This window comes from Strix uralensis, chromosome 14 (assembly GCF_047716275.1).
Source record: "Strix uralensis isolate ZFMK-TIS-50842 chromosome 14, bStrUra1, whole genome shotgun sequence".
Classification (NCBI taxonomy): domain Eukaryota; kingdom Metazoa; phylum Chordata; class Aves; order Strigiformes; family Strigidae; genus Strix; species Strix uralensis.
In genome coordinates, this window is record NC_133985.1 from 5,334,651 (window position 1) to 5,360,998 (window position 26,348).

General features: G+C 46.2%; 1 protein-coding gene across 1 annotated transcript in view; it reads right to left on the reverse strand.

Moving 5' to 3' along the window:
• The window catches only part of FGF18 (fibroblast growth factor 18), a 72,999-nt gene that overhangs the window by 36,057 nt on the left and 10,594 nt on the right, over nucleotides 1–26,348 (reverse strand). Inside the window, exon 3 of the mRNA XM_074883506.1 lies at nucleotides 8,293–8,473. Within this exon, the coding sequence (XP_074739607.1) occupies nucleotides 8,293–8,473 (181 nt within the window). The remainder of the gene's footprint in view (nucleotides 1–8,292; nucleotides 8,474–26,348) is intronic.

Here is a 26,348-nt window from a genome sequence, read left to right on the forward strand (position 1 = left end):
GTATTTTCAGCTCACTTTTCGGACTCTTCCAGATTTCCAAGCGTCATGCATCAGCAATTTCTCCTCTTCGGAGCTTCATTGTTTTTTCACCTTTCCGCCGAGCCTGAGGCTCAGTGCAGTTTTGTAGGGGACCAGGCTCTTCCCTCCTCTTCCAGACGGCCACGCAATGCTACTGGCATTGTTAATGTTTGCTGTGCTCCACCTCACAGCTGCGGAAATTTCTGACTATCTGTTTTTTAAAAGAGTTGAAGTGAAATCTGAGTGATTAAAGTGCCTTATTTTTTTATAAAGTCTAACACCTTTCTTGAGCAAACCCCCACCTGAAAACAGGAATGGTCTCACAGCATCTAAAACCACCAAATAATTACTTCTAACCAGGCTACTGATGTGGTCATCGTTACCACCATCTCTTTAACATCTCTCCATTTGCAATACTTTTATCCTGAAGGCATCTCTACGAGGTGAGGGAATGGTGTAACCCTTGTTTTGGAGATGAGGGAGGACCACGAGGCGATTGAGAGGATGAAATTCATGCCACTTCATTACACATGAGGAGCAAAGGTCCTTCTCTCTCCACTGCCTAGAGGGTCCAGCCTCAGTGTCCCACCACCTAACCTGGGCAAAGTGGAGTGCAGAAGATGCTCCAGCTTAGCATCTTGGCTAACACCACCAACATTAAGCCTCCAGCAAAGCAAGCTACTGACTTTAAGTCTCTCAGACAACAACCTAGCAAGATCCCATGTTATTTTCAAGCGGAAGTGTGCTCTTTACACAACAACTTTTGAATTTCCCATCCTGTCTTTAACCAGGCATGTTCTTAACAGGATTATTGATATTTTTCATTTCCTCAAAATGTTTCTTATGAACGACAGATCTCAGTGGCCGCTTCACAACATGCATGGTAATGTACACCAAAGCCAAAACTTACCAGACAATTTGTTGATGATGTTTTCCTTCCCTTCTCTCCTAAGTAAAAGGAATTTAAAAACCCTTTCAGAAATGTAGACTAGCCTATTCGCAGGGTACTTTTAATTGCATCCCAAGAACCAACTTGAATTCATGACTGGCTGAATGCTTAGATATGGGAAAAACTCAGATACCACAACACAAAGCTTGATAACGGACACTAACATAGAACAACTGCAGTAAACTTAAAGGAGCTCTCTCAGTATTTGTGCACAGAATCACTCATGGCCTAGAAATATATTTAAAATTATGCACGCTTCCTCCAGAACTTCTTCATAGAATCACAGAATCATAGAACAGTTTGGGTTGGAAGGGACCTTAAAGATCACCTCCCAGTATCCACCCAGCAGTCCCCAGGTACAAATTTCAGATAAAAGTAAACTTTGTACTAATATGTACAGTGCATTTTGAGTCACGGAGGAGAAAGGGAAGCCCTAACTTTGTTTCTGCACTATTTCATCACAGCCAGGGAAGAACATTTAGCAAAGCAGCTGCTTGAGCTTCATGGGAAAAAAACGTAATCACAGCAAGGCAGGAACAGATAATATCATATTGACCTGTCTTCAGGGTCTGGCATTCACATTTTCATAAAGTGTCTCAGAAGATAAATCACTATACTAATAATATTTGTATTGATTATCTAAACTGAAGCAGCAATCGACTCCATTGTCTCACTTCCTCTTAAATTGCTCACAGATGGGATCCTATTTCCTATTCTGCATTTCTAATGGGAACACTTAAATCACAGCACAGAATTATATACACACACAAACTGTTAACAAAAACCCTTTTATGACTTGCATGAAAATAAAGATTTTTCACTTTGTAGCTCACTTTCCACTCCACACAGAAGTTAAAAATGACAAATTATGAGCAGACCTCTAAATTACTTCTCCTCGTTATTTCTGGGTCCCTAATATTTACTGACAGACAGGCCTATGTTTTCTGAACCCTGAGCAGTGATTATGGAGACTTGAAGTTTGGACACAATGTTAAAAGGTGATTTTTTTTTTTTCTATGAAAGTCAGGGCTCTTTAAGCTATCTCAAGGTCCAGAAGTAATAAAATCAAAAATCACTGTAGTGTAAGAGGAAAAATAAACAGCTTCTGCTGTTACTACAGGTACAAAACAAGGACTGCTGCAGAAAGAGCTGAACCTCAGGTGTGAAGCTGGCCACAGTGGGAGTTTGGGATTGCAGCTATCAAAACCAAAAGTAAAGGAAATTGGCAACAAATACATTGTTTGAAATAGGTTTGTCATGAATGAAGAAGAAAAAGGCTTGGATTTTTCCTCCCAAACTTCTCATATCACCTAAGCAGAGCCTTCCCCTACCCTGGCACAGGCACAGAATATGGCAGAATAAAAAATATAAATGTCTTAAACGTACAGATGGTTCGTAAAAGATGCTTATAGCGTGTTTCAGATGGCTGCTGAACCTTTCAAAGTCGCCTGGAAGGTGAGGGCAGCCGAGGCTGCTCGCTGCCCAGCAGAGCCTGGGACCTCCAGCTCCAGCCACCCCGTGTGTGGGTCAACAAGGCAGCAAGCTGCTGCAGCCCTTCCCTCCAGCCCCACGCCGGCTTTCAACCGAAAACTTCCCACTGCCCCACTGCAGATGAGAAGGGGAGACTTTTTAAGGAAAAAATAAAAATAAAACAATCAGGGGATGTTGGGCAAGAAGGGAAAAAAAACAGAGCCCCAACACAGCAGCTGGACGGCGAAGGCTTCTCTGGCTCAGGCCAGTCCCCAGGACCCATATGACTGTACAGCTGCCATGGTGAATGATCATCCCTTACGCTGAGGTCAGCTCTGCCCCCGGGCTAAGTAAGTGAAAATAAATGGTTTAGAAGATAAAAGGTCTTTTAAAAAAATTATTTGTCTTGTTGTCATGTCAAAACTGTAATGGGAAGAGACTGGAGGCAGCGATACGTCGTTTAAATAGGAAACAGCCATCCTGATGGTTCAGCAGAATAAATTACAAAGCAAATCACAGTTCATGCGGAGTATCGGGCTGAGCTGCACCGAGACAGACTGCCCCTTTGCACATACCTGGTTCCTGGGAAGAAAAGCAGGTTTCTGAATGTCCAGCCTGTGGAAATACAGCTATATTTAACTAACCCAAATTGCTGCTTGGGCTACATCTCCCATCTTTCTTGCAGGTTAATTCTGTGCCTTCCAGCCACAATGAGTTCATTTTTTTCTTCCTGATCTTCCCAGGAGGGGGGTCAAAATTGATTTTAACTATTCTAGGAAGGGAAAGGGTTAATCAGGTTTCCCAAGGCAGCTTGCTGTTAAGGTGCCAGAAATACTGAGGGGAAAGAATGACTTGCTAAAGATGGGACAATGGCACTGGTATTTTGCATTTGTTTCCAGGCTTTGAGATAGAACAAATGGGAGTCATTAGTGAAATGAGTTTAGGGAGTTCTAAATTAGCTGTCAGGCTGCCAAACCCGAAGAAGTGCTATGTCAGCTCATTAATTCTGGAGAGTGCAGGATTACCCAAACCTAGGAAGGAATCCTGCAAAATTTAGAGTCAATTAAAGGAGGCTATTTTGCTATAATAATATTTTCCACACATATTACACCTCCTCATGGAACAGAGCCCACTTCTACCACAAATGAAATCTCTGGCGGGATGGAGTGTGGCTGATGTCTAGACAGCTGTAATGTGCTCTCCATGGGCTTGTCCACTGGCATCTCTGGGAAGCTCCAGCCAGAACAGAAGGCGGGGACTGCAAGCTCTGGAGCACATCACCCAGGCTGGGGTGGCCCCAGGAAGGAGGCACCCATCTCCCCGAGCTCCTTGCTTTCCCGTACCACCCAAAAAAGCACATCTGTACAAGGCGCAATGTGCTGCACCAAGAATGCCCATGGCACGTGGAGGTAATGCCTGGCATCCTGTGCATGCATGCACACCAGCTCTTGAATTTGCTTCCCTCCTTGGTCTGCCTGACGCCAGATTTGTCAACACCTGGCTAGCAAACCCATGTTTTGTTAACCTCCCCAAACCTCCTGTCTCAAGAGCATCTCTTGAGTCCTGAGCTAAAACATACTGAACTCAGCCGGAGTCTTTGAGAGGACTTCACTGGCTCAGGGTGGCTGAAAACGCTGGCAGCGATGGGATGCTGAGAAGGAGAGATGCCATACCTGTGCACTGCCCCTTGTATGGGGTGTCCTCAAACAAAGCCTTCCATGCTGTAGACTAGAGGTTTATAAAATAGGTGGTTTATAACCTTCTAGGGGACTCAAGAGGTTTTTTTAAACTGTGATAGACTAGGTCAATGGACAAAATACCACTGGATAGCAACCTGGAACACGCTAATATCTATCTACATATGCCGCATCCCAGCCTTCAGGACACCCAAGCACTTGCCGCAAATAAAAGTTACCTCCACAGAGCAGGCAAGCCTAAAGACCTCTCACACCCCCCTCGCCTCTCCTGATGGCTATCACTTCTCATCGCCTGGCAGGACAGCAGTAGCCAGGGACAAATTAAAACAAAAGTCACATGGCTGTGAAATACAAATTAGGCAAAAAATGCCTTCACCCAACCAAGAGAGCTCTGTCTCCCCAACTGCGCCGGATACAAAGATCGTGAACAAACAGGATAGAATGTCTTCTGCCTTTTGTGAAATGAAAATAAATGAAAGGATCTAAGGTTTCAGGTCACTGATCCCTCTCTTCCCTATCTGTACCATTTATCGGAGGTAGAATATAAAGGTTCCAGGTCCTTTTCTTTTTTTTGTCAGCACTTTAATGGTTGTTTTTTCTCCTTCCCCCTTTCATTTTCTGAATGAAAGGACCACTTAGGAACCTGTAAAGTAATAATAAGCTTATAACAGGAATATTGTTTTTCTGGGCCAGTGCAAACTCCTGAATAGGTTGAAGAGATTAAAGTAAAAATGCAATCTGTAAATAGATCAGTCTTTTAATTAGTTTATATTCTGTTAAGAGATAATATTTTGCTCACATAGATCTTCTGTTATCTAAAGATCTCAGAGCACTTTAGGAACATCAATTAAGCCTTAAAAAAAAAACCAACCTTGGGAGATAGGTAAGTGTATTTAGATTAATTAGTGTTGCTGTGAGCAGCAGGCATTATTATTAGATTTAATTTAGTCCAATAATTGACTTATCTGTTAATGGATTCTAATTCATTTGAGAAGGGATCAAATCCATCTGATTAAAAGGATTACATCGACTCAATTAATTCTATTAACTGATTTAATTTGCTGATTTAATAATTCGACACATGGGGCCAGATCTTGGCCCCAAAGAACACATAAACCAAAAATTACATACCAGAATTATTATGCCAGCAAAACTATGCATCGCAGAGCATGCACTTTTCCTTGCACACGGCATTTGCAGACCCGGATAAAACATTCAGGGGGGCTTCCTCGGGCCAGCTTCCCCTAGTCCTGCGGTAACTTCTCTCCCTGAACCAGGGCTGGCTGGTCATTTTGCTGTACTCATGGTGGCTGCCTGGAAACGAGCAATTCACTGCCTGAGATCTGCCACCTCCCCTCTTTTCTGGGCATTCTCTTCAACCAAGAGGTGAGAAGTTTTACAGAAGTCAATAAAACTTTGCAATAAAACTAACCTCCCTTCAAAGGCAGGACAATCCTCCCACGACAGCCATTTGGAAGCTGTATATGTGCAAAAAAAAAAAAGAGGAGGAAAAAAAAAAAAGCATCTCTTCACTTGGACACTGTTCTTTAACCAGTTTGTGAATGTATGGGAGGAGAGGGGAAAGAGGTGCTAAAACGTTATTAGCTCCCCCATCCTTAAAACTGGCTAGTGCTAATTGCTGGTGATGAGCACTATGGACCTTCGCTACCGCCGGCTGCTGGACAGAGCTTCTTCCCACGTTAAAACTGAGCCTGCCTTGCCCTTGCCTAATGTTACCTTCTCTTAATGGGACTGAACTGGAAGAATTCGGGGCTGGAGCCAGCTCACAGGCACCTTCTCCCATGTCTCTCGCCTCTTCTGAGACAGGAGCTCTTGCTCATCTCCCCAAAGCCTTCCCCGGGCTGTAACCCTCAGGACATCGATCCACATCACCTCCATCGTTATCTCCCCTGTCAGTGGGGACAGGGTTAAGACAGTGGAGAAGCTGTGGGAGACTGCACCCTCTGCAAGAGGGATGTAGCCAAGAAACGAGCTGGGCAGTCCCCAGTGCTAAGCCTGGCTCTGAGTCACCGCACCAGCACAGAGGCAGTAAAAAAGAGAAAAAGAGCAGGAGAAAAAAAAGCCATCTGCTGCATGAGAGGAAAGGTGTCTTCCTTCAGAGGCAGATCTGAGCAGCAAGACGGAGATGTGGATCAAAAGTTTGCAACTGTTGAGATCCCCAGACCTGGTTTAAGCCTCTCTCTGGTCTTGATCAAAGGTTACTCCATAATAATACCTCGGGGGGAGGGGTTCCCAGCACATAATGAATCCTGTGTCATTGCCTTTGTATCCAGTTTTGGCTGTAACACAGATGGTTCTCACTTCAGTAACTCTGACATCTCACCCCCCTTCATTATCACAGCTAGGAGCTCTGCGTGGTCACATCCTGGACCTCCATGTCCCACCTCACTGTCTCCCCGATTATCATGCTCTAAGTGTTCCCGTGCCAAGCAAGATGATGAACAGATTTCCATAACCTTTCAGCACGGCGAGGGATGGGAAGGCTTTGCAGCTTGACGCATCAAGGAGTTTTATTAGGAAGTGTGGGGGAGGGAGCAGGCTGGGGTGTCAGCAAATGGCCTCCATGATCGGAGCACTCCGGGCTGTTAGAAGGAGACCAGCAACCAGGAGTGGAGAGGATTTGGTGGAGCAGCAATGCAGGCACCAGGGAGCTCCCCAGATGGGAAATCTCAGGCTCTGCGATTGTGCAGCATCGCCACCGGTCACGGGCACGCTCCTGCGCAAGGATTTGTTGTTCAGACACGATTGCATATGTATGAAGGGGACAAGATGGGCTTTGACACATAAATTAGCACTTGTCAGCTGCTCACGGGCACACTTCCCTGCTGCACCCCACTGTAAATGCTGCCTTCTTTTATGGAGAGGAAAACTGCATCACGTTACCTGACAGTCACTGTGGGCTAGAGTGTTTCCTGGGAAGCCAGCAGCTAGGGCACAGCGACTAGTTTACATATCAAACCTTAAGAGGATGAATGCAATAAAATGACACAATAATTAGCAGCCAAGTGGCACTTTCCACTCCTGTTTTATCTGGAAATTTGGGAATGACAAAAGACAAGGTTGATGAGATCTCAGGGCAGGGCTTTCTCTGAAAGATTGGGTGACTCTACACACACCACAGCCCTGGGGGTTCATTTCACACCAGCCAGGTGCTTTCTAGCTGTCACCTCCCGGAGCACAGCTCACCCTGCTCCCTCGCCTGCACTGGCACAGGCGGGAGCTGCCCTCTGTGCAGGGCATGGCCTGTGCCTCATCCTGCTTGAAGCTCCTAGAAGGAACAACCCTTTCCAAATTTTGACCCGCCATCATCGTAGCCCACCTCCACCTCACCAGCGCCACACATGAAGTCAACCTCACGTGAACGTGCATGCTAGCCAATGCATGCACACACCTCTGCTGCAACGCATAAACGCACAGGGCTGCACATCCACAAGACAAAAAAGACCAGTTCTCTGAACAGCCTTAAAATCTTTCCAGCAACCAACTTGAGCAAAAGTATCTCTGCTGCAACAACCTCAAAATGTTCCAGAATGACAGAGTTTTTTTCATAGTTCAGCCTGCTAGCATCATTTCTATCATGTTGCTTGTGTACAAATCACAATGAGAAGAGTTGAACATGCTTCTAGCCCAGGGGCAATTCAATGATTTGCATTCCTGCAGGATCCACACGCCCCAAGATTCAACTTAAGCTCTGGGGTACTCTCAAAGCTCCAAAGTCTGCTTAATTTCAGTTCCAACCAAATATCCCTCCCTCCTAGAAAGATGAGAGTGGATTCACCCAAACTCCAGCCCAGAGTTCATGGGGAAAGAACATCCCCAATCACCAACCTGGGTATCATTTATGAATTACAGTAAACACACTGTGAGCTCATCTGTTGGACAGAAAAAGATTTTTCTCTTCAAGCACCATCATATGCTAATAAATTGGGGCATGACACTACTGTGGGAACTGCCTGCAGCTGGGAGCCAGGCTGACAGCCTGCTCCAACACAACAAATCTTAACCTGGAAAGGTTTTCTTCCCTTTTATCCTGTTCTTTATTGCTCCTCTTATTTTTCTCCCAAGAGGTTCTCGGCCCAACATACAGGATTAAAGCCTTTGACCTGGAGTCTGGGGGATCCCAGTAAAAATTCTTACCATATTTATCTCCATCTTCTCCTTTGGCACTGATCCTCCTGCCGAGCACCTGGATGTGTTTCCCACTTGTCCTGCTGTAGAGCTGATAGAGCCGAAGCTGCTTCCTGCTCACGTCGTCCCTCGCTCGCGTCTGGTTCTCCACATGTATCCGAAAATCTACATTCTCCTCGGCAGCAAACATCTGAGAGCAGATGGGGAGGGGGGAGAGAGAACAGAACAGACCATGAAACAAAACAAGCCTCTTGGACAGAGAGACTGCACACCAACCTGCCAACGGGCATGAGGCACGAGAGGACTCGGATTTGGCTGCCCTGCCCTTGACAGCTGCGGCCGCGGTATCAGGCACTCGACATGTAATTCTAGATAGAGCCGGCTCTCGACAGTAAACCAAACCTGGGGTTTTACAATCAAACTTGGGCGGGGGGGGCAGGAGGCAGGGGTGAGTAAAAACTTCTGCTCAGTCCGGCTTTGACTTAATCCTGGTCAGCCATGCTGGCCATAAATTAGGCTCTGCTTTGCATATGCACAGCCTCTACCAGGTTACACAGACAGGTATGGGAGAAAGGGGATGGACAACTCCATTTCCGAGAATTTGTGCTTCACCTTCAGCAGCTGCATTGATTCCCCAGATTAACTGCAGGGAAGAAGTCAAGGGAAAAAACTATGCTGACATTAGCAGACTGGACTCTAGCTTTGCACAGGCATAAAATCTACTACAATAAAAATGTCATTTGTACATGGGCACTCTTCAGCCTAACTTTTTTGCCAGCTCTGCTTTTCAGTGAAGCCAGCTCATTAGTGAGCATCTATGGATGCATCTCTGTCTGCCTCAACAGGGCCACAGCTTGGGGAGAGGTCACAAGGACCAGCGAGAGCCAAACCAGCACGTCCAACCGCGAGGCTGTTATCAGCAGGGGTCTGATCACTTGAGCCACTTCATCTGTTTTTTTTGGCCAACAGATTAAATTAACCTTAGTTCACTACAGCCTTAAAATATTACCAGAAACTTTCACTGACACATCTGCCCTTCTCTGGAGGTCTTGTTGCCTATCTTAACTGTTCCCAAGAAATACCAAAGCAGGGTTCCTGCTTTTGCTTCCAGAGCATCGTCCTGCCTTGCCCAAGGTTAGAGGACCAGACAACCCAGATGTTCTCAAGACACCCTCCCAAAGGGGAGGCTGGGCAGCACACACCCCAAAGCACTTCACACCCAAACAGTATGAAAGCACAGAATCGCTCCATGATCTGTCCCCAAGAGTGTTTGCACCACAACATCCACACTGCCCACGCCAAACTCACAGATGGATAATATTTTGATGGAAGACTCCCTTCATAGGACAATAAATCATTCAGCAAACCAAAATCAAAATATTATCAAGTGGCATGAAACCACTGCACAATAGGCAATTTTTAATTTGACCAAGACAAAGTCCATTCAAATTCTACTTGTTAATGAGCTCTAATGCTGTGTACCACTTGCGTCTAAGAGACCTCAAATCCACCACAAAATAAAAATCACATGGGAATTTAATGATGCCTAGGTTTGGGACTGGCAGAGAAATGACATTTACTCCTAGCAGGGTTACTACTTCTCCTCCTAGCACATTCCTGCTACAGCACGCTTGCAAGCAATGTTGTTCTGATATATTGGTGTGGGGATGAAGCGTGCAATGCAAATGAAAAAAAGTCAATAAATCCTCATTCAGGTCCATTCCAGGCTAAAACACATAAGAGCAAGTGGCCACAACACGCAAAACAACCCCACTTCAGCCTCCTGCATGTCATCTCATACCAGCAAATATTTCAAAGTCAAATACTCCCTGAAAGTCAAAACCTCAAAAGAACTTTTTAGCGTTTCCAATTATCAAGTAGACACACAGATCAGCAGCAGGAGGAAAACTTCAGGCAGGCAGCGCTACTTAGCACCAGACCTTCACTAAGCAACCCAAACAAAAACATTATATTCAACACAGTGGCAACAGCAATGAGGTTCACAGGGATGTTGCGGGATCACCTTTGCTGCTCTTATTAAATGCTGGGATTATGCTATTTGAATCCCAAGTCCTAAGAGACAAAGCGATTTAACTCTCTTATTTTACTGTCAGAAGTCAGCAGGAGACTGCAGGAGCTAAACGCACAGGCTGAGCAAACGGAGATTCAGGGCGACACTGGATCTAAACAGACACTGAAGGTGACGACAAAGGTGACAGACAAGAATTAATCATAGCAATATTTCCCACTCTCAGAAGACAGCGAAGCAAGAAGCCATGACCCAAAGCTGAGGACGTGAGAGGAGCAGCAGCCACAACACCTGCCAGGAGGGCACCACGGGATGCTGATGGAGCTCATGGCCATGACTGAGCCAGGGTCTCCGCTCTCTCCTCTCCTGAGGCACTGCAGCTACATCTGAGCACAGCAAGCAGGACTTGGCTTTTGACATGAATAATATTAATTTTTTTTTCTTCCTACATACTTCTTGCTTTCTTTTCAAATGACATTGTTGCAAAGGATGCTAAACTACTAAAACCAGAGATGTTCGAGTAATGTTGTCAGTCTGCCTCGTACCTACAAAAGCAAAGCTATTTGCAGTTAAGATTCTGGCTCCATCATTTTAAGATTTAAAACAGATTTTAAATCAAGATGACGTCGTTACATTGCTTTCACCACATGTTAATGAATTTCACATTTTTCTAGGAAAAAAAACAAAACAGGTGGGATCTGAAGTGGGGGGAAGGGCAGGTTGCTTTGCTTTCTTGGAAACTTCAAACAGAAAAGGCAATCTGTTTTCCAAAACAGATTATTATGTATTAATTCTCTCTTTTAATTGTCTTTCAAGCACTCACACCACAGAGGCCCCAGCCCGTAGTCGCAGTGCTGGGTGGACTCCGGAGCACCCATGGAGTGATCCTGCACTGTGGGCAGCTCTGAACATGCCACAAATCCCCCTGCGCACATTTGTCACAATTCTCCTGTCCAAGAGCAGCTAATTAAGTGTCTCCTCCCTTTGCAAGAAGGGCACGCTGCAGTCCAGAGGGATGATGTCTTCTCCTCCCCCAGCCGAGGGCCTGGCTGGCATTACCCACAACCTTGTCCAAGCCCAGTGGTAGCCTGATGCAGGGATCAGCAGGGGACACTGACCCCTGAAATAAAGTCAGCCCAAGCATGTATCACTCCATCACTTCTCCAGTAAAAGGCCCAGCTCTAACCCAGGGAAAGAAATCCTGTAGGGGGAATGTGCTACAGGTTCTCCCTCCAGCTGACTTGTCCCCTGGTCAAGAAGTCATAGTCCACAGCAGCAGTGAAACCACCAGGATTTAGCTGCCTGCTTAAAGATAAGCACATGCTTAACCACTCTGTTGAAACAGGATGCTTCGCTGGAGTGTGGCCAAGGTGAATTAGCCCTGCCAGCCTGGGCTGCATCTGGCCTGCAGCAGAGAGTATCAATACTCTAAAATAAAATTTCATGCAGTGTTGATTTCATGAGATAAAACCCATTTGATCATTGCTGAAATCCATTCTCACAGTATCCCTGCCCTAAAGAGTATGCTCCCTCAAGCAGCTAACTTTACTGAGATAAGAAAGTCCATTTATATATACCATAAGAGAGACTCTCTTTCATAAATCTCAAAAAAATTAGTAACACATGCCTCCTTCGGTAACTAATCGCCAACACTCGCTCAAGAAGGTCACCTAAAACCGCGTCCATCCACCCCCAAATACATTTCCATAACAATCACAACCACACAAAAACAAATGCAGAAATGTCTTTAAGTCCCAACCCCACTTGAAAATTTAAGGGCTTTCACTTCTGTTCACCAAAGCAAAAGGAATTTTTTTTCCTCTTTTTTTATTTTTACTATTGATATGTTACTACTGCATATAAAAACATCATACACAAAATCACCTCCCTTTTTTTGGCTTTTCAATCTGATCATCCATGTATCCATGCTGTAGGTAGCAAAACCTACAGACTCTGGAGGTCAGCACAACAGGTGCCTGAAATGAATGGCTGTTTGCACCTTCTAGCTCTCAACCACCAACGTACCCTGCGGGACACTCTCTAGGGATAGGAAAAGGGTTTCCTGCATTACTTTATCCCCTCCGGCATTTTGGTGGGATTTGGGATTGTACTGTGGTCTATTTTACAAATCTATCCAACTGGTATGGGCAGCTGTCTATGCAGGACAACTTCAGCATCTCGCTATAGTGGGTTTCACATAACTCCACTCATTCTTTGCCAACAGTTTATAGTCTGCAAAATCCCAGTCGTTAAAACAGAGCTTCACATTTGGTTTCCTTTTTATTCTTCTTCTCTTTTTCTTTTCAGTCAGTTTCTCATCCATTTATTATTTATTTATTTATCACGACATCTTTCAGTGATAATATACAGCTACAAAGACATCCTAAAAATACAGTTGGCAATACAGAGCTTATGCAAGGGAATAAACAGCATTCCTTTTAAAAACCATCACCTCAAGCAACTGATGCATCAGAAATGCCTCACTCCTGAAAAGAAGCAGCTTTCCCTCCTCTCTGTTGTACTTGCCCAGTCACTCAAGGTAGCTGCATTTAGTCCTACCTCCTTTCCAAACAGCCACAGTAACCAGAAACGACATCTGTCTTCACACAGCCCACACTGGGAGATTTTCAAGTGCTTTTTTTCCAAAATGATTCTCAAACAACGAACGCATTTAATTTTAAATGACTTTACAACGATCCTTCAGCTTAAAGAATGGCTCTCCTATTTGTTAAATCCCAGATGGAGGGCAAAAGAAAGACCATTTTGCTGATGCAGCCTAAGGTTTCACCATTAAGTAATCCAAGAAACGCTCAAGAACAGCAAAAGTTCAGCAGCACTGCAGTGTTACTCCTGCACAAGTTTGTGCCACATCTCTGAAAACACCGATGCCTTGTTGTCAACAGAAAGCAATCACAGCCCCACCAAGGCCAATGAAACCCTCACGGTGCCAAGCTCTCCATCTACCCAACCTCTAGGCACTTGGAATTTTCTATTTGGGGCTTTCCTGTAAAAGGGGATGTTAATCTGTTACTGTTTGTGTCATAAAGAGTTACAGCATGAGATGTCCAAGGCCCACAGCATGCCAAGTTAGCTGGGAGCTGGACTTCAGAATTTCCTGATTTTTTGTATTTTATCCTACGGAGCCTCCAAGCCTCATCAGAGAGCAAACCATATGTCATTCCCCAAACTGAACTAGAATACAAAATCCCTCTTGCTAAGGGCCTTACCGATTACAAAAGATAAACAAATCAAGCCATTCAAAATCTTTTCAAACCCCATCTGATAAGCAGGAAATACTTATTACGTTTCAGCCATCAAATCAACCTAATATTAATGATTTTCTCCATGACCTTCTAAACACATGGAAGTTAACTCACTAAGGTCAACAAGAGGATATCCAAGACAGATCTCTCTCAAGTCTGCAAAGGCAAGTAACAAACCACTTTGCTTCCATGACTTTGGCAAAATTCCTCTATGCCAATTACAGCAGGATTTGCTAGCTCACCATGACAGCCATCCTCGACATACAGTGAAACACAATGCACTCCTTATTTGCTGCTTTTTCCTCCTCTTAACTGCAAAGTCAATCCGTCGCCAGGATAGTGTTACCTCCAGGTTACGGAGCCTAGTTCGAAGCCAGACAGAAGTGGATGTGCGCTGCTTTGACATATTCACTTTTTTGGGCTTAGAAGCATATTTGGAAATTCATCTAACACAAAGCATCTCCATATTCAGATGCACAGCACGAACCCGGAGCGAAGGGAGAGGGCGCTTCAGAGTGAATTTCTGTGCATCCAACGGGAGAGAGGCTACGGCGTGACAGTGCCAGAACTGCACAAATGTAACTAAGCCTTTCAAAATAACAGAACTCAACATTTGTATTGGTGTTTGCTTTTCCCTGGTATCCACAGAAAAATACTTTTTCCTTGAAAATAAATATCCAAAAAGCTAAGTTGTACTCTCAGTCCTGGGAGATGTCACCTTGGATGATGACTGTGTACCCTCCAGGATGCACTGCGAGAAAGGGCAACACGGCGCACCATGGAAGTGGTTGTTCAAAACAATACAGACATGAGACTTCACGGAAGACTCCACCAACAGTGTTTATAAAGTATTTCACTTGAAACACTTTTGGGTAATTTTTTTTTGGTGGGAAAAAGTATTTCATCAGACAGCAGGAATATCCTATTTAAAACCCAGATGCCAAAAGATCTTGCTCCACAAGAGCTGTACCACTCTATAGACTGTTCATAACTCAAGTCATGAACCATCTTTTGTCTTTGCTTCCTTAGAAGGCTGTTTCAGAATCACTTCCCTAATATTCTCTGCCTTAATTTTCTACTTCGTATATTTACCTCCAGTTTATATCTGTTTATTCTTGTCCCAACAGTGTCCTTCAGCTGGAATAATACTTTTTTCCCTTGTGTTTCTCCTTGCAATGCGTTCAGGCTATTCCCTTTGTCGGCTCTCTTCCCAACCTTCATTTCACCATGTTGGGAAAGGAAGAAAGTCAAGCACCAGACCACCTTCACCTCCACCTCCCCTCCTGCGCCTGCCCTCGTTGCAGAGGAGCTCCTGCCCACACCAAGGAGGGGTGCCAAGCTCTCAGCATGGGCCCATACAGGAGACATCAGCCCATCATGGGTAGAAACCCAGAGCTCTCCCCACTCCTGCACAGATATGCTCCGAAACTGAGCCCCTTCTTTGACTTGAGCACTTTCAAGTTGCTGAAGTACGTGAAATTCAAGGATGTTTGCTCTTTATTTAATGCACTCTAAGTGAAGTGCATGTAGGGATGGAGCTGGAAAGGAGAAGGAAAAGGGGTGATGAGGGGGTCGAGCCTGCCTGTCCCTTTGGATTTTAGAAATGTTAAACAAGACCCAAAGAGAAGACATTTCCAGGGCTTGGAAGAGGGGACATACAGCTCAGCGAGGTGACACATACTTGGATCCAAAAGCTGCTCTGCAAGCGGAGCCTCCTTTTCTCCAGAGAGCTGCCTGCCACATTCAGAGAGGCCATACATTAAACCTCCTCGGGCAGCATCAGACCTTCGTTTTTTTCTGAAACACACAGCCCCCGAGAAATACGGCTATCGCTCAGCTAAACTCCCCAGCATCTCCCCAAGATCCCACCAGCTTTCCAAGCCATGTACCACTGCTATCCAGCTCCCCTAAAGCAACGTGTCTATCGACTCTCAGCTGGCAGACAAGTGTTACTGAGCCTGGTATGAAACCATGAGGAAGGTGGGAGGGAGTGCCAAAAAAATGGAACCTGAGAGAGTTCGAGGAAACGAATGTTTTATGGCCCATCAGTCAGTATTTGGCCATTTTCTAGAGAAAGATGATGCCGCCTTCAAGAAAACCAAATTTCTCCTTTTGATGATTGAGTGAGCCTGAGCCAGAGCTGTGAAAATGCACCATTTGTGAGATGGTGACATTTTAAACTTGTTCCACCCTGGGAAATGGTTCAGTCTGGGGAAGAGCAGGGTTTCAGCCTTGATTAATGACTTTTAAAACCCCAGTCGTACTCGTGTGCGACCAGAGGAAGGGAAGGCGCCTCCAGCCAGCACTGCCTGCTGGTGCACAGCCCAGCATGAGAGTGCTGCTGAAGTGCTGCAGTGCAGCTCTCCTGAACGGGCTCCAACACCCCATCCTCCACATCTCCACCTGCATCTGCCTGCTCATTCAGAACCAGGTCACTGGCTGCAGCCCCCAAGTCACATTATTAATATAATTACCATGAGCAACAGGCAGCTCAGCAGCCTGCAAGAGGGAGTCCCCCCTCCAGCATCAACCTTCCCCTAACAAGAGCCTGTGTCGTGCCATGGTGCAGCTGCACCAAAGGGGCCAAGACTAAGCCACCTCCCAGCACCAAAAGGCACCTCCTTCCCAGTGGGACCAGTTCCCACTACCTGTGCCAAGCAAAGCAAACCAACCCTGTGCATCTCAGCTGCAGGGCTGTCTGCAGGACACTGCTTCTCACCACGAGCACTTGACAGTTTTGATTATCCGGAAATACAATTCAGACCTTAATTGTTTTTCTTATTTTTCTCCAGTTGTGATACATCATTTTTTTAAATTCAGGGTTGGTATTATTTTACCACAGCTATCAATCAGGCAATGAGCAAGCAGGGCTTTTTCTTTCTTCCTTTCTTTCTTTGTCTTTCTTTCTTTTTAATGCTTGTTATATCTCTGCTATATACTTCCTCTCCACACAGAAATATCCCTTCAAAGCTTGATATTATTGAGCAGCTTTCAACCATGCCCAGCAGAGCCATGTATTCTCTGCATTTGTCTGGCCTTTGTTTCTAGGAATGAAATACCAATGGCTGAACAGTGTGACTTCATTTCACTCCTTCATTCCAATACTTGTTCTATTTCTATCCCACTGGGTCAAACTCACCTATTGTGAGACCTCACCGATTTCAATTACATCAGGGATTAATTTGTTCCATTGCGTTGAAGCTGTTAATACAATCCTTGCTGGCTCTAGATTAGAAAAGGCACGGTGGAGACCTCCCTCACAGGCAGTGTGTTTAACAGCGGTCTTGATCTTCATTTTTGTTCAGCGGTGGGTTTTTTTTTTTCTTCCCTTTGTGCCCCTTTGCCCCTCTTTTCACAATCTTCCCCTTCCTTTCTAAATTGCCCTTATCAGAACTGGGTGGTCCTTCTGACTTCCACTGCGACTGGCAAAACGTTGCGTTCCAAAGCTGCTGCCCAGGGCTTGCGAGGGAGGTCGGGGCTGGAAGGAAGGTCCGACCCGAAGCCACCCGACACCACACAGATGTGACCACTCCACTTTTGGCAACTCATCTCCCCCAGGATGATTTCAAAGGGTCGCTGCAGGTCCCCACGTACCCAAAGGGATCTGCAGGTGCTCGGTTCTGCAGCTCTGACTGTTGGCTGACTGTCAGTCAACCGAGGTCTCAAGAGGAAAACTGAGATCCTCCACGCAGCAGATGGGACACGCTGAAATGTACATTTGTCAAGTAACTCTGGTTGTCCTTTCTGGGGTTCCCAAACTGGGAAGATCATGACAGAGCTTTAAAACATCCAGTCCTGTGGTCTTGTAGGACATCTGTGATACCAGTTCAAGGCAATCTCAGCAATCTTGACTCAAAGTTGTCATTTATCCATGTGATTTTGTCTCAGGAAGAGATACTGATGCAAAGAGACTGAGCCCATGCGGGTGCAAAGCAGTTTAGCTTTGCTCAAGTGCTACAACTCTGTCCCACAAGATCCACTGCTTTTCCGTTTTAAAAAATCCAGTCACATCTTAGTGAAACTATATTTTTAGGAAATTGCGTGATGATTCCAGAATAATAAGAACAGGAGTTTCAAAAAGATAAGTAAGGGAAAAAATAGAGGATATTAAAATAAAACCAAACAAACAGCTCAACAGACTCTTCCCTTGTGTACTGAAAGACGTTACATTTCCATGATGGTTTCATGAGGAACCTCAGGCTTCCATGGGGCATCTCTGTGCAGCCTAGGCTGCATAAAGTTGCAAGGGTTAATGCCATAACTGTGAAACTCGCCAGAAAGAAGTTGGATAGGCTGGATTTCAGGGCTCCAAATTTGTTCCCATGTTCAGCACACAGTTTTCAAAAATGTACAACATTCCCATTTACTACTGCACTAATAATTTTATTTTTTTTTTACTGGAAGAAACATAGGAATAAGCTGGACTAGATTCACCCAACTGTTTATTTAGCTCTGCCACTAACCTTAGACCTTGGCAGAGACATCCAGGGACAGGGTGAAGCCCCCATGTCCCCTCCAGGCACTGCCCCACCTGCCATCTCTCACTCCAGCCACTCACTCAGGTGTCATCTCCTTTGGTGCCAAATATTGCCCGAAAAACACTGCCTCGTAACTACACGGCCTGGACCTGGACAGTGTATGATCATGGCAACCCAAACCTTGGTGTCAGCAGAAACCCTCACATCTCCCCAGGACCGAGACCTCACTGCACGTGCATTGCTCCTGACACATCCTACCAGGCAGGTCAAACCCACCCCGAGACACACAACCCACCGAGGGGAGACAGGATCGGCTCTGGAGGATGTGTTACACTGCAACAGCCTTCACAACGGTCCTGATCTGCAAAAGTCACTGCTTCCACAAGCCTCAGCTTTCCAAAATATTCCCCTTTACATCTGAAATCTCCTACTGTGGTTTCTCCCCAGATGGCTTTGCTGGGTAAGAGCTGAGCTCCTATCATTGCCACTTCACCACAGTTATTTCCAACACTGTCAAGCTCAATAAGGACAAAACAAAACCCAAAACAATTCACCCCTCCCGCCGTGCCTCCCAAGGGGTGTACTCTCTGCTCGGGGGGAAGTTTCAATATTCATTAATTCCCCACACGCTCTGATGACAGGTGGCAACGTCCTTCCAGGCTTCATGTGGGCCATACATGACTCAGGATCCTTGCATGGCTCTGTGATGCTGCCACCCCTCCTCGCTGCTATCACCAGGACATAAATATTTTTCAGAAGTAGTTTCATGCTGGTGTCCCTCTTTGTGGCACAGGTATCGCTGCAAAGAAAACTGCAACAAGGCTTTGCAGAATAGCCCCAACCAACCTCTGTGAAATCATGGATTCACAAAGCCAGCAGTTGGATTCGGGGAGCTTGGCATGCTACAACTGCCTTCGCTACCTTAACAAAACAAAAAAAATGTCTTTTCTTTACGGAGAAAATGCTCCTGCTGAAATGAACTGCCTTGGTATGCAGCAATTAAAACCATTCAGCAATCGAAACTGTTGCAAGCAGTTGTCTATTAGTGTTTTTGAGCAGTGAAACAGGCATTCAAGAAACAAAACCTTCAGAGGAAAGCACAAAGTCTCTCCAGCCCAAAACACACTAAGAGCAAACCTGGTCCCCGACAAGGCAGCACGGATCTGAGCATGGATCTAACACGTGTCTGAGCACGGATCACCCGCGCAGCAAGTCATGAAGGAGGTCCCTTTCGAAGCAGAGCCAGCAGCAGCAGCCAGCTTGCTCTCAAACAACTTAAAAGCCTTTGCACAATGCACAGGGAACTCTGCAAAGGTGAGAAACAAGGGTGAGGGGGCTGCCCCTCCCCGTCCCCGCTTGTCCCCAGGGTGCTGCCGGCCGAGCACACAGTTTGTCCCCATCGCCCTCCACTCCTTGCCCCCTTTCACACACAGCGGTGGAGGAACCCAGCTCGGCCACCCCAGTTGGGCTGCATCGGAGACCAGGGCAGTCCTCCCAGTGGGGTGCTCCTGGGACAAAAGCTGCAGGCACCCCACTAAAAATACTTACCAGCAATTTGTTTATCTCTTCAAACAAGACGTGAGCCCAATTACTGAAAAAGCTGCCAGGTTCAAAGCACTCCTGACCTTTTCTCTCCTTCCCTCCATCAGCAGCAACTCCCTACCAGGGCAGATGCTCCAGCTGCAAACCTGTTTGGCCACGGCAGTAGGGCAGAGCAGAAACCCCAAGCCCACTCCCCTGAAACCAGACATGGGTCTTCCAAAACCTGGAAAAAGGCAGTCATTCATCCCTAGGACTTACAACGCCAATTTAACACATGGACCCATCAGGTCCAAGGTGATATCTCTGGCTCTTCTGCTTGATACCAGCCCTGCCAGGACCTCCACAAAAACAGAAGCAAAAGCACAAGACATGGGAAACCTAAGCGATAGTCGGGAAAACACCACCGTCAGAAGGAGACAGAAGATCACCAGAGACCAATCTCCCCATAAAAGAAATAAACATTTGCAGTGGCAGCACCGCAGCAGTGAGCCGATGTTTACCCTGGTAGCTCCTTTCATCCCAGTCCCCTGACATGGTCCAAGGAACACACAGATCCCTGCTCCCACTGCAGAAAAGCAACTCCCTCTAGGGTAAAACATGGCAACTGCCGAGCAGCGCACATGAGTTCAGGACAGGATTTCCAAAACACCTTTTTCCGTTGCATTTGCAAAGAAAATAGAGATGTGGCTAACAACTATCTCCCTGGACAGTAGCTCCAAGCACTGATCTCACATGAAAGGTGGCTTCTCCAAAACCACACAGCTGATTCAGCAGAGATGCCTGGACACCCTATCGAATTATCTCATGCCACTTTTCCTCTATCAAGTTTCCTCTCTGGAAACCTTTTACTAAGCTCCAACCAGTCCCGCTCCTGCTTACTCTAGCAAGATAACACCCAGTGACCCTGCACGGGAATGGTGCCAAGGGGAAAGGGACCTCCTCAGGTGTCACTGCTCACTCATCCCATGATTTGGCAGCCGCTACACAGTGCTGGGATATAAGAAAATGGTTGTGACCAAGGACAGGGAGGTTAATCCATCTAACAATAACTGGAGGCCAATCGGGGGATTTACTGAAATTGCAGGAGTCATTCCGCTGGGAATGTTTGTGCTGCTGATACCTCACTTCTGCCTTGCATTCATTCTCACTAGCCTGCCTCCAGTTTTTTCATGCCTGCTTTTAGGACTGTCTGACATTAGCTGTTTGAGACCCAAAACCTCTCCCACAGCTTGCACCCTCCCCTCCTACATTTAAAGTTTGTCTTCTCCATCATTCAATGGAGCATCTTCTTTACTCCTACTGCCTCCAACAGCATCACTCTGAAAGACTTGCAGGTTCAGGGCAGGTATCAAATCCATGTTAAGGAAACTACCAAAACATCACTGGAAACTGGTAAATACACAGCACCTTCAATGGTTACGTGTGTCCTGAATACCAGCCTGCTAATATTTGATATTGAGGGAGAAAAGTCCTGCCTCTCTGGGCTGATCTCTCTTTCAGAGCCTAATTACAACACCCGATGGGGATGCCTAGCCTGGGGGACAGCCCCTCTGGGCTCTTCATCCTGGCCCAGTGAAATAAAGCCTGTGACAGCAGGGCTGGTGTTGCTGAACGTGTCTGACACATGGTAGCATTACAAGGGGTCACTGTGGACCTGTCCTTCCCCAACTGCCAGGCTGATCCAAAGCTTTTAGTGTCAAAACAGGAAAAGGAGTTGTATGTGAAGAATATCACTGCAAAGTTCAAGCTATGATTTACAGAGACAATGACTTCTGCTCAGGTCTAAAAAAACAATAAAATACCAACCACCACTGGGCATTTCCTTTTGTACTTCCAGTTCCCACTTGTCAGTGATGCTGGAGATATGTATTCTCTGCCCTTGGACTTCATCCACCATATCCAAACAGTCTATCAGACGAGCCCTGACTTGGGATACTGCTGGAAGAGCCAGGGGCACAACCCTTGCTTTTTAAAGAGAAAAGTACACAGCTGTATCAAAAACCAAAATTCACAGAAAGGGGACAGAGGGGACGTAAGATTCATTCTCATGCAGGGGCCCAGAGATGGTGCTGCTGTGCCACAGGAAGGCTTAGGTTTGGAAAGGACATTGGAGGCTCCTGAACAGGAGAGAGCAGGGAACTGGGACAACAGCACAGCACAATCCAGCAGGAGACCAGCTCCCAGGAACAAGTCACTTGAGCTCTCTGAACCCACTGGGACTTGTTAAAGGCAAGGTCCCGAGGTAACAGTGCTGAGGAAGAGCATTCAGGGTGAAAAGTGGAGCAGGCCAACAAATCACCTAAAAATATATGTCAATTTGTGAAATCACAGCCATGGAGATGAGCACCCTCTTGCCCTTCAAATAGGTTTTCCCCATTTCCGTTGCATACTTTGCCAACACATTGCTGCTAAGTTTCCTTTTCCTCTCTGCAAGTTACTATGACCAAGCACCTGCAATATTAAGAGTTGCTCCTGCCTAGTTCTCTTTCTATGTACATGATAAACATCTTTATTTAGAGAAGTCTTACAAGCTATTTCTCTAACAGGGCTTTCCAGAGATGATTTTGATGAGTAATTCACTTATTTGAAACATAAGACGCAAAATTTTCTTCGTCTCTGCAAGGGAGGTGTTTTCTTTTGATCTTGCTTTATGCTTTGCTTGCCTTGCAAAATCTATTTCATGAACTCTAAGGCAGTATGGAGCTCTCTGCATGTCCCCTGAACCCCAAACACATCACCACGGGAGCCCTGCTGACATAGGAGGTGGAGAGAACCAATTTCTCTTTGAAATGTGCTACTCACTTTAAATAAATCTCTTCAAATCAACTTACCTGGGAAGACTCACTTTTATTTAGCAAAACTCAATTAAAGCCATCATTAACAACCACCTTTTCCATTTCCTATCATTTGCCCAGCGTGGCCCTACCTGAAACCACAGTCTGAGAGGCCACAGAGTAACACACTGCAGAGCTTCCAGGAGCATGATTTCACACCAAAAACATCCTCAGCATAAGACCAAGATGTTAAAAAATGGATTAGAAGTTCACGTTCAGTGAACAAGACATAAGGCCAGCTCCAAAAGCTTCAAGGGAAAACAGAGGAGACGGAAACCACCTCTGTTTCTGTGTTGGCACCCAAGATGCTCCTCATCAAGCCCAGTGCTCTCGCAAGCCCACAGAGAAGCTGCTGACCCCTTCCCCCACGCCCTGACAAAGGTGGTCAGCAAACCAAGGACTGAGAGGGAGGTAAGCACGAAAGCTGGGCATCCCCTGGACCCAGCCCGAGGGCATGTTTGAGGAGATGTATTCCTGTACCTCCCAATTCACTAATGCCCTCCCCAAACGATGCTCCTGTACCATCACTGCTGCTTTCAGCCTGCTGCACGCTGCCACACGCAGTGCACAGTCCCCTCAGCTACCCGCGGCGAGGTGCTACAATACCTGCTGGCACCATCCCAGAGATGAGAGAAAGGGCTTTGGAGCAGTAACATAGGGCTGCCAGTCACACCAGCTCGGTACCTGCTAACAAAAGGGTCGAGCATCTATTTGGCACTCCTGGCTTTCCTTTATAAAAACCCTGCTGCCAGTGTCCCCTTCCTGAGGAAGCCGGAGCGTACGTCATCACTGCCTGCTCCTGCCTACAGACACAAGTGGCCGATCAATTCTGCTTAAACAAGTTACCCCCACTGCAATCCCCAGCCTGCTGTCTTGGGCTAATGGGGTCCACAAGCATTTTCACTCTGACTTATCAACTCTGCTCCAGGCTGCTCCATGGAGCGCCCACAAAATCCATCAGCCGTTAAGAGGGAGCAATAAAAAAATATCCCAGCTGGGTTGGTCTGTAAAGGCTCTTCCTCCACCACAGCCAGGCATCAGCCCATACCTGCCAACAGCCACGAAACTTTTCCTTCCCCAAAAGTTCTTTGAAACACATTCTCAAGCCCTATTATCTCTCCTGTTTATACCACACTCCCTCTATTATCAAGAAATCTCCAAGTAATTTATAAGCCCACAAGCTCCTGCACTAACAGGGCAATAAATCACATTTATATACCCCGTCACCTACTGTTCGGAGGGCTGCGGTGCCGAGCCTGCCGGCCGGGCGACCACGGGGCCGGGTGAAGCGAGGCAGCAGGGAGCGGCCGCTGCCTTCCCCAAACCCTCCACCCTCTGCAGCACATGATTTGTTCAGAGGAGAAGGCAGTTTTGTTCCGCATTGGCCAGATGTTTATTTTTTAAGTATCCAGAGAGGATTCCAGCCTGTGTCCTACCTCACTGTGTTTTCCCCATCAGACACCACTACAAGCACACAAAAGAGGGTTTTCTTTTTACAAAATGAAACCAAAGGAGGAGGATGTTTTTGGCTGTTTTCCTCAAGGAAAGAGGCTGCCCATCTAATAATCCCTAAATGGGCAGTGGGTTGTTGGGCTTTCATGTGTGCCTCTGAGCCTCCCCTCGCCGTGCCAGGTCGCTGGTTTTCTTTTCCATGGAGTTGCAAAACCCCTGAATAACAAGGTTTGTGCATGGAAGTGCTGACACAAACCTTAACTACAGCATCCTGAACATGATACCAGAATAAGGACGCTCCCTGTGTGGCCCAGCATATGGATAAATAAAGCATTTCAGCAGCCAGCGACGACAGATCATAAACCTCCACGAGCATAAATACCAACAACAACCCAAAAAGATTAGAGGGCTTACGGGCGAGGCAGGCTGGGATGATTTAGAGTTGGGGTGGAAGGGTCATTATTGCTGAATAGGTGGGGGCGAGCGGGCCAGAGAAATCAATAAACCATTCTGCTCCCAGGGAAGGAAGGGGCCACGCTAATTGTGCAAACACACATTTTCCGTTTGAGGCTGGAGATCTCCGGCTCACCCAACATGGATGGATACAGGGAACTTGCACTGTCTTGCTGAGAAACAAGGACTTCACCCAGAGACACACACCCCAGAGCTCCATCACTCAGAGGAGAGCTCACATATGCACCTCACTGGGTGCAACTCGCTGCTGGAGGCAGCTTCAAATGAATGCAGATCCAGGCAATGTTCATCTCCAGCTCCATTAATTTCATTTTTTTATGAAGTTAATATTTAGCTGGGATAAGGATCTCAGTTGCTTTCAGCCTCACTGTCAAGTCAGAGCTTTTCCAGCGCCTGGTTCTAGCACCGTACAACCAACTGACAGGTCCTGCCAGCACTGGTTATCTTCAAGCACCAAAGACAAGCTTTGGGACCAGCTTCACTCCCAATAAAATAACCACATTCTCAGGTTGCCACGTCTGCATCGGAGGTGGAGGTGGCCCCAGAATTAGCCCCAACAGATCGCTGCATCCTACAGTGAGAATGGACACAAAGCTTTGCAGTCGGGTTTCCAGGCACACAACTGCTGAGCCACAGAGTTCAAAGGCGACAACAATTCCTCCTTTGTCTCTTCTCTCTTCTCCTTCAGTCCTCCCCATTCCCAATTCTTCCACCTTTTTTCCCCACTTTCTTTCTAGGCAACAGAGCAATGATGAAAGGCACCAGCTTTGGAGAGTGAAGCCCCTTTATAAACAGAATAAATATATACTATACAAATAAGTAACTGTACCTAATGGTCCAATGTACCTAAAAGCCCATCTTTGGGACATACCGCAGGAGGTCATTCAGGGAACCAGTGGGCAGTGGCAATGCCTGTCTTTCCCATGAACAAACCTGAGCTCACAAGCACGTAAAGGTGCAGTGATGATCTCCATTCCCAGCTAACCAGAACTGTGAGCTGATGCTGGTGGTAAAAATACAGGAACCTGCTCTGGTCCCTCTGCATAAGCCAGTCTCCTCCTCTGCTGCCTTCCAAAGATATTTAAAGAAAATGCTCTTTATATCAGTTAATAAAATAGCTCAAAACCTGCCCAGCTCATGTAAGCTTACTGCCTGCAGTTAAAGGATTTCAACTTTACTTGAGATCTTGAGTTTTTAAAATCAGTAATTTCATCTTCCCTCCAGATATAAATTCCTCAATAGTTTCACTGTGAAAATATTCCTAGAAATGGACAGTTCTGCTGCTCATGTACTAAAGACTGCACAAAAAAAAATAATCAGATTAATATTGAGCCTTATCAAAAGTATGGCATAAACCATGTGTTGAATTTAATCCAAACCGAACTGTCAATCTGCCTTCAGGATCAGATATAACAAACATGTGAGCCTAGGGCCAGAAATGAAAAGCACAGTTTGTTTTCTAATAGAAGATTTGTACTGATCTGTATTAGCTGCGCTCCTGCGTGGAAATCTTTACACTGCAAATGCCAGACAAATAGGATTTCTTATCTTTCTGCTTTGTTGAGTTAGGAAGAAGTTTCATTTGGTCTTAATTAACTGAGAATGCAGGTTTCCCATTTTCAGGGAACAATTCTCAACAGTTTTTGGAAAATAAATCCTTTTTGAAACATTTTAAAGATGAGGCTTTACAATCACCTTCCGAGGTTTGGGCTCCCGCATCCCCACGCAGTTTGTGGGTACCAGGCAGAGTCCAACACGCTTGGCTGCACCCATCACCAGTCACCAGCAGTGTGAAAAAATGCTGCTGGGGGGACACACGGAAAGGAGACCTTATGACATGAAGCTGGAGATTCCCCAACAGCCCCTTCTTTGAACCACCAGCAATGGTGCCCACAGCTCCGGGATGCTGGACAGCACTGTTCCTCGGTCCAGACATCGCCGTCCCCCTGCTCTCCAAGCATCCTTCTGCGAGGGGACCTGCAGGAGTGGGCCA